The sequence below is a fragment of the Protopterus annectens genome, chromosome 7.part0, assembly GCF_019279795.1.
Source record: "Protopterus annectens isolate FY-2018-M chromosome 7.part0, PAN1.0, whole genome shotgun sequence".
NCBI classification, from domain to species: domain Eukaryota; kingdom Metazoa; phylum Chordata; order Ceratodontiformes; family Protopteridae; genus Protopterus; species Protopterus annectens.
The window spans coordinates 1464237813-1464256831 of NC_056739.1; the positions used below are offsets into that span (position 1 = coordinate 1464237813).

At 40.6% G+C, this 19019-nt stretch overlaps 1 protein-coding gene across 1 annotated transcript in view; it reads left to right on the forward strand.

The window, feature by feature from the left end:
• The window catches only part of ITPR1 (inositol 1,4,5-trisphosphate receptor type 1), a 2510606-nt gene that overhangs the window by 577787 nt on the left and 1913800 nt on the right, over nucleotides 1-19019 (forward strand). Inside the window, exon 10 of the mRNA XM_044076407.1 lies at nucleotides 1796-1891. Within this exon, the coding sequence (XP_043932342.1) occupies nucleotides 1796-1891 (96 nt within the window). The remainder of the gene's footprint in view (nucleotides 1-1795; nucleotides 1892-19019) is intronic.

A 19019-nucleotide genomic window follows, 5' to 3' on the forward strand; every position in this document is an offset into this window, starting at 1 on the left:
AGTTTCACTAAAAGAACAAAGGACTTTCATTAATTAATTTGTTAAAATGTGTTAAAACTCTGTCATAGACTGCTGTAAGCTATGGGGACATTTTCATGAAGTTTTCATTTTCCACTGTTAATTGTTAGCCAAAACCCCACGGGATACTTTAGAGAGGTTCCTTCAGATTACAGTAGAAATTCTGTAAATGAAATTCCAACAGGTTTAATGAGTATGCTCTGAACTTGTGTAATCTGTCCTCAAGACAAAAAGCCACTTTTTTATGATTACAAAAAGGCACATAGGTGGCAAAAACTACTTTGACTTGGGTAGAGAATTTTAAGTATCGCTTGGCAAATCATTCTTGAAATGTTTGTTTAATCTAATTCAGGATTGCAAGGAAGCCAAAGCTTTTCCTAGCACTCACTGGATGCAAGACAGTACAACTAGTACTGAAAGGGGCACAACTCTTTTGCAAAATGTGTATGAATTCATTTGGCATGAACACAGAGCAGTTGTGGAGGATTGCCAGTTCACCTCCAGCACTTTGGATGTGCAAGGTGGTGGGAGTATCCAGTTAAGTCCCACACAGTTACAGGGAGAATGTACAGAGTCTACACAGAAGGCATCCCAGCGAAGAACCAAACTATACAGTGAAACAATGTGAGGTAGTAGTGCAAACGCTGCATCACTGTGACAAGTTTGCTTTAAATGTGCAAGCATATCAGCTTTTTTCTTTACAAAAATGTGAATTTTGTAGCTCTGGTTTTTAGATAATGCTGTCTTTCAGTTAATATTACAGTTCCACAAATTTAAGTATTTATTTAATTGTTTTCGGTATTATAAAACATTGCATTTGACAAATTTGTTCAGCTGGGTGTGTCAAAATGTATCTAGAATTGCAGCTAGTTTGGACCAGAACTACTAATCTCTGGAAGTTTGATTTGCAGTGTGATAGCCGATGACAGATTAATAGTTATTGCAGGTAATTTCTAAAGAGCGGAAAGCAACATTTTCCAGTTGCTTTTCAGTTTTTCTTTGAGAGAAATTAAAAAAAAAAAAAAAACTGTAGAGAGCATTGCTATTTAGCTTTTCATAACTGTATTTGATCTTGGCCATAAGGCTGATAGGATCAATGATGCAAAATAACCTTTGATGAGTTTATCTTAATTTAGAGTTGCATGGTTAGATTTGTCTTGTACATAGAATACACAAGTTGATCAAAGTCATGAGGATTTTGGTTTGTTGAATTTTTTTGTACCAGACCATCTATGATTCTCTGGGTCCTGTGACTGCAGTTAGAAGTATGACCATAGAATTTTGAGGATAAGACTTTTAAGACTTGTTTAACTGCGTACTACTCCTATATGTGGGTTGTTTGCATCTGGCCATTTCTAATAGATGGAGCTTGTAATATCTGTTAGGTTAGCAAGCTGAAATGCAAACTCTTGACAATGTCCTGGTTATAATTGAGGTGAGGAATAGCCAAGTGTGTTGCATGGGCACCACCTTGGAATGACCAGACTTTTTTTAATCCTGTAATATGTACAACAATAGTGGGACGTTCCAAGCATTATTAGAGTCAGAGAGCTGCAAAAAGGTGAATGGGGTTAGAGCATAATTAAATGCTAGTCAAGCAGTTGGTTAGATGGCTCAGTTTGTTTCTTTGTTGCCTGGGATAAGATGGGAGAATGAAAAATGTACAGTCTGTTCTCTGCAGGCCTTGGATGGGGTAGGCTGGAGTGGGCAGGACAAAAATGACATGGGAAATGGACTAGGATGAAGTAGGAAATAATTGTTTCATTTGATGATGTAGGTTGTGCAGCATGACCCATGTAGAGGTGGAGCTGGATACTGGAATAGCCTTTTTCGCTTCAAGCATCTTGCTACTGGACATTACTTAGCAGCTGAGGTAAGCAATCTTTATTCTGTAAGAAAGCAGATTGTATACATTGTAGTTGTCATGTAAAATTTTGTTTGCACTTTTTATTAAGTTAGTATTGATTTTTAATGAGAAATTTCTTTGGTAACACATTATTCGCGGTGGATGATTGCTTGCAGTAGAACAAATCTACAGCAGTGATGGCTAAAGATGTGTGGTTTATTGTAGTATTAAGTCATTTATATTTGCATAAAAGGAGACTCATTCAAACTTAGAGGCAAGTTTGTAGGCATGCTGTTAAAACCACAATGCGATAAATGTATTGTAAACATTGTTTTATTTTTCCAGATATCTACAGCTGATTTCTGTGTTGATCTGAGCTACCTTGTGCAGAAAAAGTATGTCACTGCTGGTCTACATGTTAGGTTAAGGTGTGGGAGTGAAAACATTTTGAGCCTGAAGTACAAAGTGTTCATGGTGGAAAGATGAAAGAATAGCTAGGCATACAAGGTTTCCACCACGTTATAACTAACCTGTCCATTCACAGTGGTGCACAGTGCTCAGTATTAGTTGGTGCTTGTAGCATAAATGAGCATTTGTAATGGACAAGTGCTTCACTGTCCAAGACAGTTTATACTGTTGCAAAACTATTAGATAGCTGTGAAACTGTTTAAATTGGCAGGATTAAAATAGAGGACACAGGGCATAGTGTGGTAGAATTTTACAGTGCCACAATGAGTATCTTAATAGAACCATAATTGTGATTGGAGTATTGGACCTGCAGATAATTAAGTATTTTAACATTATCCAAGTAGTATTGAGGGGAGGGGGAGTTGGATGAGCTTTAGTCTTTAAATCATTGTCCACTGACTTGTGTACCAGGCTAACTACCAATGGGGCATTTTTAAACCTAGTCATTCCCCCAGATCTCTGACATGCTCTGCCCTTGGTGTAGTGTAAGGGACGGCCTGTGAAAACCATTTACAGGCTGCGTGTGCCTGTTAGACGGATGCCAAACCAGGGGTGAATTTCTGGTGCTCAATGCATTTGTCCATGGTACACATGAACTGTGTTAGGGAGGAAATTCTCAGATGGATGGGGGAGCCTGTTTCAGAAAAGGGGGTAGTCTTTCGGATGCACAACTGTTTTTCCAGCAAATCCTTTTTATATCAAGGCTCGAGTCTTAAGAGTGGGTAGTTCTGGTGCTTTCTTTTGCTTTTATATGAAGGAGGTTCATCAGAGTGGGGTCTGAAGATGCCTTCTATGCCAGGCAGAGACCTTCCCTCAACAGCCTTGTAGGAGAGCGAATACAGGAATTGGGCTTTGAGGCAGTCTGCATAGAACATGTTTGCTCCTTGTATTTTTAGTATTTTCCTTTGACTGCCCATAATATGCCTTATGGAACCCCCTAATGCAAGTGCATTTTACATCCTAAATATTTCAAGTTTCTTCACCATTTCTTCTTATTGTCTTTCAGCATGTATTACTTTGAATCTTTCTCCATATAATTTGTCAGCAAAATTGCCTACCATGCTTTCAGCAAAATGGGAAATGGAATGCAAAACTGAAGGAACATGGGATGAAACTGAGTACAGACAAGACATTTATGCCAGCAAATGTGAGAAATAAAGCTGAAAACAGTGGAACAAATTGGGTCTATATTAGTTTGCAGAAATGTATCTTCAGGGAACACCTTTACATTGACACGTACTCAGCAAAAATCACTTCCGTGTTTTGCTGAATTTTCCAAGAGCAATGAAACAATTGCCCTGCAGCACAGCAGAACGCAAAAAGAACTAAAACCCACCCAAGTTGGGGGGCTGTGTCCCCACACACCCATAGGTAGAGATATGTACATATAATATATATATATATATATATATATATATATATATATATATATATATATATATATATATATATATATATATATATACACACATACATACATACATACACCAACTCTTGAGATTGCACTACAATGGGGAAAAAGGGCCAAGTTGTGTAGTTGGCCAATTACTTCATTGTCCTTGGAAATTTCAGTGAATCTTGGCAGTGATTTTCACTGATTTACATGCCAATGTAAAGGTGTTCGCTGAAAATAAATTTCTGCGAACTAATATAGACCCAACAAATTAAGTATCGGAGGGGTTGGATGTTGGGGCGACTGTAAGTCTGACTAGGTCATAGCTAGAATTAGAGGGGCTGCAGTCAGCTGGCAGAGTGTCAAGAGGTAGTGTGCGATATTAAAAATCTAAAGAAATGAAAAGCAAGGTGCATGAAACAGGTGCTGCTGGTACTGCATTATTGAAAAATAACCTGGGTGGTGAATCAGAAGCTAGGGGTAAAGAATGAACTGCATGAGACCAGTGGTAGAGTGCACACTGGGGACAGACTGAGATATGAACGTCATTGCAGAAGTCAAGGTAGCTACATTTGTAAAAGAACTAAGATTACAGTGGTTTTGGCAAATATGCAAAAAAGCAGAAGATAATTTTCTGAAGACATGGAAGAGACCGGAAACTTTGTATACATTAGTACAGAATCTTTTTGGCATGATTTCATGACTTAACATTTTGAAAAAGTAGTCACTTACCTAATGTCACAGATTTAGCTGTTCTTTTGCACCAGCAGTGCGCTTGACCCATTCTATCCATGCCCATATTGCTACCCAGTTTAATGTTAAAGTATAACTTTACAGTCTTGTGCTTCTAATTGCAGATACAATAAAGATGCTTACTCTCTCGTGAGCTTTCCTCAGATGTGTATATTGCATCTATAGCTGTACAAAAAGTTCATCTGAGATGCTTGTTTTGCTTTTCTGCCTGTACTTTCCAGTCTCAAGGGCAGCTCTTGACTTAATGGGTTCATCTGGACCTTAAAAACGCAATTTCCAATACCAAAACATGCTTATGAGAGCTGTAGCTTAAATTTTAAATTTTCTCCATTTATTATTTGTGTTTTACAAATCTGGATTGATTTTTTTTTCAGTATCACTTTAGAAAGTCTTACAAAAATTGTTATTTTGATTTCTTTTGCCTCTGCTGATTGTTCCTTCTCAGCCTATTAGCCTGTTCCTTCTCAGCCTATTAGCCTCTTTCCTGTCACAGGGGAGAGGGTTTGCTAAAAGGACATCTTTCAGCAGCAGTCAAGGATATTTTGAGACTTTTTGTACTTATCCATAGATGTATGCACATGTAGAGGACTGCTAAGTGGATGGATGGAGTTTGAGGGCATTCCAAGTAGGCAATCCCCACCCCTTGCAATAAGGACTCGGGCATTCCTTTCCAGCCTGTATCAAAGGATGGTCATGCTTCAAAAGAATGTGCATCCCATTCCTGAGCATAAATGTGGATTCTCCCTTTCACTTAAGTTCACTGCTTAGTTCTTCCAGCACTTCGGGCTGATAATCTAACCCCAGTCATTTAGGTTGTATTAATTGTTCCACATATGTAACAGGTGATGCACAAGCCCCATTCTTTCTGCTATTAAGATTCTATTCTGACTACAATTAACACAGTGTGTGTCTCTTTCTATAATAAGTCAGAGATTCTATTGGATCATTCTGGGATTCCCATAATTTCCATATCTAATAGTAAACGATTCACCATTACTATTCCCAGCAAATGTTTTGCAAAGCCAGTCCACTGTTCCATGTTTTGAATATAGCTGCCTAGATAAATACTAAGCTAGCAATCTGCCGACCTGTTACAAGCTTAGCCAATAACTAGAGGTCAGAATTGAACCATGTATGTATCTGTGAGGATGAGACACTAACAAATATACCATTTTGTACTCCTTACCTTGTAGAATACCTTGTAGTTGAACTTTAGCTGCTTTTCCTTGGTTTGAGCTTCAGTTAAACATCTTGATTGTTCAGGCTTTCTCACATACTACATTTTTTTAAGGCTGCTAGTGTAGCTAGGCAGGAGTCCCAGGCATAAAGTACTGTGGAGTGTGACTGGCCAATCCTGATCACTCATTAATGAATACTGTTTTTTTAAAAGCCAGTATTGCATTTGTGGTCAAACCTGAGCACTGAACTCTCCCTTTATGGTCTAACCTGTGTGTAGCAAGCAGTTTGCTACAGTTGAAAAGCAATATATTTTCTTTTCTTTTATTATGTGAAGGTGGTTTAGGGGTGGCAAGCTGCAGAAATAGGACCTGGTTGGCTCAGGCATTTCAGGAACTCCAGGTGCCTGATCTTGGCGTTTTTAGTTCTTCCATTGAAGAGCTGGTGCAGGAGGGAAGTGGCATGTATCTTGCCACCTTATTGGTATACCAGTGCAAGGAGTGGACTTTTTTTTTGCTCGAGCTGGAGGGAGACAGCATGTATCTGGCCACCTGGTTGGTGTCCAGTAGCGGAGATTTTCTTTCATTGGGGGTCATGGATAGGGATAGCTGAAGAGGATGGGTGCTAGTTGATGCAACTGGTGTAGAGCACTGGGTTGAGCAAGCTACACTTCTGTTAGAGGCTTAAGAGTTATGCTGCTGATCAAGCAAAAATGCCATTTCCTCTGAACTTAGCCATTCATATGTATTCAAGTATGTCATAAATATTTCCACGTTCAAGTCTTATAGCTTCCTAACCCTTTTCCATGCCTGAAGGTTTCCCTAGTCCTATGTCATGTAACATTGTATCAACCTTTGAGATCTCACCATCGATTTCTTCATAATCAGATGCCACGACACAGGCCAAGTTTTTGTTATCAGCGAAAAGACAGCACTTTAGTGCTGCTTTAAGCATCTATCTTACTTTTGAGGCATTTTCATAATCACCTGCATAGAGTAACATATATGTAGGCAACCGCTCCTGTACCAGCACTTGCAGACTTTCTGAACAGATTTTTGCTTGGGATTCAATCTTTAGTCCATGAGGTCATTGTGTATGGGGAGGATATTGCAGCAATTTCCGCCTGACATTATTATATCCTTTGGGGAATTGGGATACCAGCAGAACTTTTTTGAGTTTGTTTTTGTACTGCTTTTGCTAAGATGTTAGACATCTCATTTAGCTGTGGCAAGAGGAACTAGGTAAGGTTTCTACCTGTCCAGATTTTCTTTGATTTAAAGTTCCTAATCGTGTTTTGAGAAGTAAGATTAGGTAGTATTGAGAGGAGTTTTTTTGCAGGCAAGCCATATTTATCTGACTCAGTAAATTTTCAGGCTGAAAATGAGTATACCCCACTGATGGGCTTGCGTGAGCTTTGATCGACCTCTGAACTTGTTTAAGAAATTTCCTTTGTGAGATCTTGAGGCAGTTGGGTATTTGACACTTTGGGTTTCCACCATCCTTAAAGCTGTGAAGGTTGCATATCAGAAATTGGTGAAGTTGAGTTTGGTAGGGAAGAGGTTTTTTTTCAGTGGGTTCAATGGCTGCAAACATGCCTTATTTTTGGTAGAAATGGGTATTAAGATGGTCAGCTGCAGTACCAGTCATGGCTGGGTACAGTTAACTGAACTAAATAAAGTTGAGTATTTCAAATAACTGCAGTTATTCTCATGCTGTGAAGTTACCACTGACCTGACCCTAGCTAGATTTCTAAATGTATTCTTAACATGCTAGATGTCCACTACAATGTCCAAGATCAACTGGAAGGGGTGGTGATAGCAACAGGAAGTCTCATCATTCCTCCTTGTTATACTGGAGTATTCTTGTATCTATAGCTAAACCATTGCATTCATTTGCTAATCATTTGCTTATTCACTAATGCTATTTTCTACTGTTTACTTCCCTTCCTGCCAGCTCCATTATTTTCCAGAAAATGTTCCTGACTCCTTGGCACGGTGGGATGAAGCTCTGTTTTTGACCCAAGTGATGGTGTCATTTAGCAGTCCTGGCACTAGTCTGGCAAGGAGTGGGTAGAGTGAGGGAGATAGGCTACTATCTTCTCTAGTGGGGGGAGGCTGTGGGATTTGCCATCAGAAGCACACACGGCTATGACATCTCCCTAATGGAGACTAGAGAGACCACCACTTATGCTATGAGTGGTGGGTAAGGTTTATTGGAGGAAATAGCCCTTGCAGAAGTTAGGGGGAGATCTCTGCTGTCAGCCCCTTGCTGGTCTGATCCCTAGTGCCTTGCCCAACATGCTTGTTCGTGCTTGCAAGTGGAAAAATCACAAAATTCCCGTAATGGCTGCCTGAATTGATGACACTTCTGGTCAGCTCACCTGGTGAAGGGAATAAATGGGCTAATAAACTGGGTATGATGGATGGCAGGCATATGGACAGAAAGCACAATTCAACTCCTGAATTTTAAGGGAGTCATTTTTCTATAGTCTTTATGACCATGGTTTAATGAGCAGCATTATCAAAATTAGCATTTTGGTTGAGAGCTCTACTTCCATCTACTAAACTTACAAAGCTTTGATTATTTGCATCTTTACCCCAAGCACATCATTACTATAGCAGGTTAATTTGCACCCTGTTTATGGGGTCAGCTTCCAAACATTTCAGTCACAAATCAGTAGTTCAGAGATGTCAAAAATCTTTCCCTCCATTTAACAGGAGTGTACGAAGACCTGCATATGCATTTAAAATTAAACATAGAAAATATGTGGCTGTAGTGACATGCTTTAACAAAACAGACCATGTCACATTTCTGTACATTTGAACATCCAGCAACCTAGCTTAAGACTGGTCAGTTTTTAATACCCTTTTTTGTTCTCTATCAGCATGTGTAATGCCTATTGTCTTAATCTCATTTGCCATATTGAGTGACGGGTGTTTTTATCTTGCCCTTAGAAATATTTCAAACTAAATTTCCCCAACCAGTTTTCTGTAGGTCAATGTAATTTGGAGACTAGTCAAATTTTGCTGTTGCTTCCTTTGATCTCATCACTTGTTGCAAACCAGTAAGTTTTATGCCAGTAATTTTAAGCCCCTCTCCAGTAGATATTTAGGTTTATGATGATCCCATCGTATATCTTTTGGAATCATTTGCCTGTATAATTTCAAACTAAAACCAGGTTTCCATGTAAAGAATACTTTAAATAGGATTGTCTTGGTAGCTCCCAGGAGTCAGTGCTTCTCACCTCTTGTAGGTACATGTGTTCATTAGGCCAGCACCCACAAGGACCTTTTTAAGCCTAGCCATTCATCCCAAATCTGACAAATTCCAGTACCCTTGATGAGTGTAAGCAGGGGCTTGGGAGATGAACCGTTTACAGGCTGTGTCCATTAGAGAGGTGCCAAGCCAGAAATGAATTTCTAGTTCCCCATCCAATTGCTCAAGTTGCACTTGAATTGGGTTGGGGAGGAACTCTGCTTCATATGAATTTGGGAGCCTGTTCCAGAGAAGGGGTAGTCTCTGAGATACATAACTCTCTCTCCAACAGGTCCTATTTATATCACAGGCACAATTTAAGTCTTTATAATGGCTAATTCCAGTGCCGTTTGTTTTGCAAATATGCATCAGGTCTGTCAGAATGGAGTTTGATAATGCCCTGTATGCCAGGCATAGATTTCCCCTCAACAGTCTGTAGGAGACAGAGTACAGGCATAGGGTCTTGAATCGGTACATATAGGACATTTTATTTATGCCCTGTATTCTCTGAGGAATTTTTGTGGATGTTCCTTTTGTTGGATATGCCTGGTTAGGTACATACTAAAGGTGGCATTGTACTCAATGATAGGTCTGATGAATGCTGAACACAGTGAATCAGTTAATTCCTTGGACCTAGATGCCTTGCCTTTGTTTTTACTCAAGTGTTTTGAGATGTAAGATTAGGCAGTATTGGCAGGCACTTTTTGCAGGCAAGCCATATTTATCTGACTCAGTTAGCTTTGTACAGGCTGTTTGATGTAAACTGTCAATTTTCAGGCTGTAAAAATGAATGTACCCCACTGATGGGCTTGCGTGAGCTTTGATCAACCTCTGGAATTGCTCAAGAAATTTCCTTTGTGGGATCTTGAGGCAGTTGGGTATTTGAAACTTTGGTTTCCACCATCCTTAAAGCTGTGAGAATTGCATATCAGAAGATGGTGCAGTTGAGTTTGGTAGGGAAGAGTTTTTTTTCAGTGGGTTCAGTGTCTGCCTTATTTTTGGTAGAAATGGGTATTAAGATGGTTACATGCAGTGCCAGTCGTGCCTGGGTACAGTTCACTGAACTAATCAGTTGAGTATTCCAAATAACTGCATTTACTCTCATGCTGTGAAAATAGTTACCACTAACCTGACCCTAGCTAGATTTCTAAACACATTCTTAACCTGCTATAGATGTCCATTATGATGTCCAAGATGAAATGGAAGGGGAGGTGATAGCAACAGGAAGTCTAGTCATTCCTGCTTGTTATACTGAAGTGTTCTTGTATCTATATCTAAACCATTGCAACCTAGAATGATTTCACTACTGTAGTCATTTGATGGACAAAGGCTTGATTACTGTCTGTGTCCCCAATTCTCTGACTACTGGGCCAACTCTTAAGCAGTGTGATTGTCATAATGATAGATACCAGGGTTGGATGACTCCCCAAATTATACTATTATGCATTTCTTGGCATTTAGTTTGTCCATGGGTCTGATACCAGTTTGTCAGCCCTTTCTGTGTGGGATTCGATGACTGCTCCTAATTTACAGTCATCTGCAAATCTTGTCAGCCAGAGACCATTGACAATGGCTTTGACTACATAGAAGTAAATGCCAAAAAGGAGCTGTCCAAGGACCATCCCTGAGGGACTCAACTAGAGAATGGCCTCTTTATAGAGGTGATATTCCCCAAATGTAACTGCCTGGGCCCTGTCTGTGAGCCAGTTTGCTAGCCAATGGGTGACGTATGAGTTTTTGTATCCAACCGCTTCAGTTTGTCAACAATGCCAGAGTGGGGTATTGTGAAATGCCTCGGCCAGGTAAAGATAGGTAGTGTGAACCATTTTCCCTCATCCATTGCTTTGGTGACTTCTCAGAAGTTGTCCAGGTTGAGTAGACTTGACCTGCCCTTGATGAAACCAAATTGGGTTGGGTCCAGTGTCTGGAGGTTTACTATATCATTGATCATTTACATGGCTTTGTATACAAGACTAGCGAGACTTGTGGGTCTGTAGTTTCCAGGATCTGTAGGTGGCCCATCTTTGCGCAGAGGGATGACTGTTGCTGTTATCCATTCATGAAGCTTGTTTGGATTCTGTACTTAAATAGCAATTAGTGCCTGATCGGTCATGTTTCATGCGGGCATGGGAATAATGTCTGGGCCAATTGCAGTGGTCTTGGCATTAGAGCATTAAGGACCTGTTCCCTAGTGATAGGGGAGTTGTATTTGATTATATTCCCTGAGGGAAGGTTGAGGAGGAGAGGGGGTTAAAGTTCAAACTGAATTTCAGCCAGTAGGTTTTCCAGATCTGGCTCAGTATAGATTTATCCATTTACAATGAGTTATGCACACAATTATGTATTGCCTTTGAGGTTACAGACATGACTAAATGCCTTGTGTTTGCCCTTGGAGGCCAAAATTACTTTAGTTTTGCCTTTGGTAGACTTTGTTCACTGAGTTGAGTTTGAGAGTGATTTATCCTGCTGGGTGCTGCACCTCCTAATTGTTGCCATGATTTTCCTTCTGTTATACAGCCCATTGATTTTTTGATTTCACCAGGGTGGCTTGTTTTTTAGTTCTGTATTTCCTGGTGGGTACAGCTGCTTCTATGCATCTATTGACATGCTTGTATAGGGTTTCTGTGAGCAGTTCTGCATAGGCAGCAGTGTTCTCAGCATTTAAGGGGCTTGAATTTTTTGCCATGTTATCACTTAGCAGGAAATTAACCTTGAGTAGTTCCTGAATATTTCAGGGCTAGCTGGAGTCCATTTTTTTTTACTTCCAAGGAGACCATTTTGTGGTCTGACCTTACCTGGGAAAACATTATTCTAGGGGGTTGTAATGCCCCCGCACTTGTCCATTAGCCATGGAGCCTCAATCCTCACCACTAGCACCAGTGAGGGACATGCACATTGGAAGGATGACAAGTACATACAAGTGAAATTTCCCTTAAGAGCACACAGAGAACCCAGTCAGTCTGGAGTGGATTTCTCCCTCTCTCTCCAGATCCCCAATAAGACTCCCCACTGGCACCGCTTTAGGGTTAAGATCTCGGACAAGTGGTCAAGCCAAAACCTCCAGTCCCCCTGTGTCCAACCAGTGCTTTCTGTCCCAACCCAAGTAGCTGACACCCACCCACACGCACACTTTGAGGTTTGATTTATATACAAACCCACAGACGCTCCTGAGGAAGGCTGGCACAGGTTCACTAGCTATGCCCTCTTCTAGCCAGACTACAAGGCAATACCAGCTGCCACCAACCGCTCTTATCAGCTACTATAAGGCCCTTCCCAAAGGGTGACCAATTCTACTGTGTAATGTTGCTATTATCCAAATGGTAAGTGTGGTCAAGACTTTTAAGGCTCTCTAGGAGTTGCCTATACAGTGTCAACAAATACATATGCAAGTACTCTAAAAGCTTAAATATTGCTAAATAAACCAGCCATAATTAAAATGTTTAAATATATTTAATAAAAACTAAAAGATCAAGACCATACTCACTAAATCAATACAGTGATGAGAGTTCAGAATCACAGGAAATACTTTAAAGCATTGCAGGACACTCTCACATAAATACAGAGCATCTAAACAAATCTTACTAAGCTCCTATCGAAGAGAAATCACACTGGCAGAAGTGCCGAGTGAATGTGTCTAGGTCCAAAGACAAATACAAAATGCACAGACTTTCTCAGAGAGAGTGTTATTAAATTGCTATCAAACTTACTGCTGGGTTATCTCCAATTACATCATTCTTTGTCACCTCTACCTTCAGTTCCCAGGCTAACAGAAACTTAAAATGTAGCACCTCTGTGTCAAAATGAGTCCTCTCTCAGAAGTTTGCCTGGAACTGGAAGTCATAACAGTTAAACACTTTTACTTTTGAAACCTGTAATTATTTCTGTTTCCAGACCACAGAAAAACTTCCTAGCTCTAGATATCCTACTTTGCATTAACAAACTTTATACCAGTATCTTAAACAATTTCAATTAGTTTTGCAAGGTAACTGTTCCAACTTCTACCATGAAAAAATACATTTGCACAAGCATATAGTTTATACACATTTCTGCTCTTTTCCACAGTGTACGTTGTGGTTACGTTCTTGAAGCTCAGTACATAACATAGTTTCACACACTTCTGCACTAGCAGTTTAATACACACACAACATGTAGTTCTCTTACATTTGTAATCAAGCCTATGGATCATATTAATATTCACAAATGAGATAGAATTTACAAAACTCTAGCTAGCTGGGCTGGCAGCCTCACAGGGGTGTGCACCGCTGTCCCATATTAATGAGGATGAGATCAGTGTGGTTGCACCCCTGGTTGATGTATTGACAGTCTGGTCCAGGGAGTTTGTTTACAAAATTCAGGAATCTGTGCCTTTGTCTGGTGTTGTATAGAATTCCCAGTTAAGTGAGGTAATTAGTCACCCATGGATATGGTATTGGATTTGGTGGGGTTTCCAATAAGTTTAAATACATGGTATGGGTTTCCTGGGACGTAGAGGGGGAGCTATAGCTTGGTGATTTGAACATGGAGTAGCTCATGCATTGTCCTGTTTGATCAGCCTTGAGGTGTATATTGATGTAAATTGAGACACCTCCACCTTTAGTCCCCGTCTGTGTAGTAACTGGTCTAAATGTGTGGAAGGCGTTATAACCTTGCATCGTTGGTGTGCTGTTTGTGGTTTTAAATAATGTCTCCATGACCACACAGACATCGGCATTCCCTAGGGAAAAGTTTGGGTTCAACAGTTTCAAACTCTCAGGTCTACTGCTCCAGAGGTGAATGCCTTGTCACTAGACCATGGGGACACTTATCACAAGAAATCTAGTAAAAGCATAGAATGGGGGGATGGTGTGTGGAACAAAGTCACCAAAATAGGTACCAGTTTTCCCTCTGGGTCTTACAAACTTAGTTGTTAGAATAGGTTTTCAGTTAGCATGCAGTTTCTGAAGAATATGAAGGCTGAAACTTAAATATCTTATATTATTTAGTGACTTCATTTCTCAATGATTTGTCCCAAAAGTACATATTTTGAGGAACAGACCAAGAAGTGTAAAACCTGGACAGTTTTTTGTGATAAAACTGAAAAATAACTTTCTCTTTGCTTTCCTTTAGTGGTGGTATAGCCATTCAAACAGGTCAGTATTCTATACTGTCTTACCTATTTGAGGCATGTTATCTCAGGAAATCAAGAAACCACTGATGTCCTTCCATATCTCTGTTGCAGTATTCCTTAAGTTAAGATGCCCTGCCTAGGGCAGCCTGACGTCTGGCCAATATAACCAAAGCCTTGGGTTGTAATAGGGACCTTGCATGTGACATGTATGCTCCCTATGCATAGTGTAAGGCATAAGGGTGGCATACAGAAGTACTTTCCTCAGAACTTTGCCAGTGTGGATGCCATCTCTGATAGTCGGTCTGAACACTTTCATTTTCAGAGAAAATACCCCATTGGGGGTTTCTTATTTGTTGGTTTACATGTCATCCAGAAAGGGGAAATACCAGTGTGAGGGACAGATTCCCCATAGACCATCATGAGCAATGTTTCTTTTAAGTTTCTCCCAACCATACATCTTGCCCTATTTGACAAGCATTTGTCCTGAAATGTTTGTGTAGTCTCTTTCTAGCTATTTATGTAGAGAACCAACATATCAAATTGTTGGCTTGGGGGACTGTGGCAGAATTATCCTGGCCCAAGGGTTAGGCATTCATGAAGACAAATACATTTTATTCAGATTTTTCTGCTGTACCACCTCCACCAGATGTCTGTCAAAGCTGGTGAAAGCACAGAGGATCGTCCGGTTATTCATTTGGATTCCTATGCTGTGACTGCTTTGGAGGCTGGCATGGACCCAGCTTCTCCGATAAATCCAGAGGCTCTGCATATGCTCATTTCAGTTAAGGTGGAACCGCAGATGATTATTTCCGAAGGGCCTAGGGGTGTTCTGCAGATCCTTGTTAGGGAGGAGATTCCCACTATGTTAATTGAGTGTAAGCAGGGGTCTGAGCCACCTAAGATATTTAGGGCCAATATCCTCGTTACATCTGAGTGACGCCTTCAGGTGCATCTGCAGTTAACTCCTCCTGACGCCTTTAGGCATCAAATATTTCATCTTAAAGGTTGCACAATAGCAAACTCAACTGCATTAATATTTGACCCCTGTGAAGTGGAGCAAAATAGATATTAACTGTTTTTATATTCATTTATATAGATATAATTTTTCACATTTTTCTAAGTAGATCAACTAAGTACCATAGATGGAACTCTTTAACCTCATATGAAAGCTCTCAGATGAATAAAATGCTGCTGACAGTGTGTACCATGAGTGGTTGCTGAGATATTGTAAGTTCTTTACAAAATATAACAAATGTAATAGTTCATGTGTGTACTGTGACTTTTAAAGTTCAGTTTAAGACCTGGAACCTAAAGAATGCTGCCACTATAAAACAGTATGTGCTGAAGAATTTGCCATTTATACTTTCATAACCCCTGTGGTTCCAGGGATATGAACATTTGTTTGAAATGTGAGGACATAATTTGATTCTGTCAAAAGACTTATGCTCTGCCCATTGGAAGTTAAAGTGCAAACTTCCTGAGCTCCATTGGACTGAATGAGTTAAAAAAAAACAAAAAAAAAAACAAAAGGGGGGGGGGCAGAAGACTAAATGTATTTCCTCTTATCCTAAGGATTCTCAGCATGAATGGCAGGATTTCACACAGGGTTTTGTTTAATGCCATTATGGCTCTTAAGCCATCTCAGGGGATCTCTGTTCCTACTCCCCCTTAGTTTTGTACTCTGAGCCCCAGGGAGCAGGTTTCATCTGAGAAATACATTGGTAACCTCCAAACTCTGGATCCCACCCAGTTCGGGTTTGTGAAAGGCAGATCATTCCTCATGAACCTGATCGACTTCTTTGAGGCAGTTACCAAGGCCATAGATGAGGGTAAGGTGGTTCACAGCCTATCTTGACCTTGCCAAGGCATTCAACACCATCCCCCATTCCGGAATTATAGCTAAACTGACTAAACTAGGTATAAATCCCTACATCACAAGATGAGTTGCAAACTGGGTCACTGACAGAACCCACACTGTAAAAGATGCAGACTCCAAATCTGACCCCAAAGCAGTGACAAGTGGAGTACCACAGGGTTTTGTGCTGGGACCTCTCCTGTTTGGTATCTACTTCTCTGAAGTACAGGCTAACACAGAAGGCCTCTGGCTAACGAAATTTGCAGATGACTGCAAACTGGGAGCCATAGTCAAGTCCCCAAATGATGTAGACATCCTACAGAAGGGCCTTGCTGAGACAGATGCCCGGTGTCAGAGCCATGACCTCAAGCTCAATGCCAAAAAGTGCAGTGTCATCCCCTTTGGTAAAACTGTACCCATGAACTACCACATAGGCAGCAATCTACTTAACACAGAATGTGTGATGAGACACCTTTCGACCCAGGTGCACAGTAGTGTCTCCTTTGATGGTCACATCACCACGGTAGGAAGTCATTCTACGTGGCACACCATCATAAAAGGGTTCTCATCCAGGAAAAAAGAGGTCATTCCCCTCTACTCGACATTCATTAGACCCATTATAAAGTACAAACGCCCCTTTTGGAATGTACCTCACAAGACATCTGCAGCAGCTGGAAAGGCCACAGAAGTACCTCACAAAGAGGATTACTGGCCTAAAACAAATGCCCTACACTGACCGCCTCAAAAAAACTCGAGCTTTACTCCATAGCATATCGCCTACTCCGAGGTGATCTCTGCCTAACATATAAAGCTATGTCAAACCCAGAGCTGGTGGACATGCTACACCTAAAGAAATCCCAATCCCTCTGAGCTACACGCTCTAGGGACCTAAACCTTGTCACCACAATAAACAGGACATGCTGGAGGGATAGATTCCTGTCCCAGAGACTTCCCATACACTGGAACAGGCTACTCCATCTATGTCAAACAAAGTTCTTCATTAGCACTCTTCAAGAAAAATCTTGAGTGGATGGGAAATAGGAAATAAACCTCAGGGATCACTTCTGTGTCTGCTCGATAGTGGCACAGGAAAATTAACTTTCTTGGGTGGCGTAAGCCAAGGAACCTTGTTGGTTAGGCTTACGTAGGCCCTTGGGCCAATAGCCTAGTTACCTACCTATGAGAAAGTGGGTTTCTGATGACTAATCTTAGGTCTATTCCTACAATATTTTCTCTTCCTTGTATTGTGGTTCTGAGGAGGAGGATTTTTAGTCATGATTCTCCTTTTGAGGAGATTTCCTTTAGGGATACTGTTTCCCATATGCTTTGTGGGAGTTTACCCCCATTTCTGATTATCAAAATAGATATGACCTCCTTCAGATGGAATCTCTCCAGCTCCCTCCTGTTCTAGCTGCCTTATTGGACACTTTTTTCTGCAGCATCTCAGATTCCCGATTCCCAAATCTCTGCTCCTAAAAAAAATGATAGTTTTTATAAGGTGTTTGATTGTAGATATTTTTACATGTCAGTCAGCTGACCCTTCTGTTTCTTCTGTTAAGCCCTAAGCTTTTGCTTTCTAAGCTGCTTCCCCCTGATAAGGATAGCAGAACCATGGAGAGGTTGGAGTAAGAATGTGTGTACTGTTACTCTGACCTTCAGGGCTGTGAATTACCAGAACAATGTGGCCAGGTGTATTTTGGCCCTTCTCTCAGGCTTTTCAGGTTATTTCAGACCTTTATTCTGAAGGGAAGGCTTTGTGGCTTGCCATTCCATTAAATGTGCATATGACGTAGCTGATTCCTCATCTTGAGCTGCTACCTTTGGTTCTGTGTTGAGGAGATACTCCTGGCTTCGCCTTCTGTGTCTGCCTGATATCAGTGCCAAGCTGGTAGATGCTGTTCTTGACGATAAAAATCTCTGTTTCTGCAGCTGCTGAGCTTTTCAAGTCCCTTAAGGAAAAGGGTAAGGCTATGCAGGAATTGAAACTTATTTTGATTCCCTGTTGCCAAGTTCTAGAGGAATTAACCTACCAAGTCTGCCTTTGGTCCATAGAAACTTGCACTGTCCTCCCAAAGTTAGAGAGGAAGAATGGTTCCTCCTACTAAGCGTCGTCGGACTCTTACAACTCAGAAGTGTCTCATTCCAGACAAGTCGGGCTGTCATTATTTGACATTTGTTTACCAGGATAGTCCAACTGGGTCACTGAACATGTTTTCAGTGGTGGTCCAGGGAGAAAAGCTCCACATACAGACACATCAGTAACTCCAACAAAATTAAATTTACAGTGTGCAGTTAATTGAAATGTACAACATAGTCAGAAACCCATTTACATAAAACAGTCAAAAACGGTCAATGTACAAATACATAGTAACATACACACATCGTTAACATGATTGTTGCAGTAGTTTTGGCGAGGATACGAGCAGTAGTCAGTAACACACAGATATGTGAACATGGCACTCTGAGTGTAGTGCGATATGTGGGAGTTGGAGATAAATTTGTGTTAACAGCGCAGTTTGGATGAGAGGAGTCTGTGCTCATCTTGTATACAAGTAAATGTCCTGATCATTGAGTATAGTGAGGGTGTCTCAAATTCATATCAGAAAGTCCCAAATGTTTTGTAAGGGATAGTAATGTATGCGTTTTAAAGTGCTGATATAGCGATAGTTGAGAGATTGGGTAACGGAGCAAATATCTCCATCTTTCCTTATCCCTTCCCAGTTGGTCATGGATCACCTAGGATTCTTTGGTTCTGTCAATCATTTGTCAGGGGTATTGTGTGGTTTGGAAATCCCTTTCCCCTTTTTAGCCATTCCTCAACCTTAGGAGCAGTTGCCCTTTTTGTGGATGTTCCTGTGAGCCTTTTGTCTCAAGCAACCATCCAAACAGTTTCTACTCTTCAAAAGTGGAATGGATTTTAGTCCAGAATGTTTCGGGTTTCCAAGAAAGAAAGTATCTAGAGACCCATTCTGGATCTTTCCCAGATCAACACCTTTTTGACTGTTACTTCCTTTCGAATGTTATCCCTTCAAACCTTGCTTCTTCCTCAGGCTTCCTAGTTTGTCTGGATCTCAATGATGCCCATCTTAATATTCCTGTTAATCCTCTCTTCAGAAAACTTTTCTTTCTCTGCTTCATTGCATTTTCA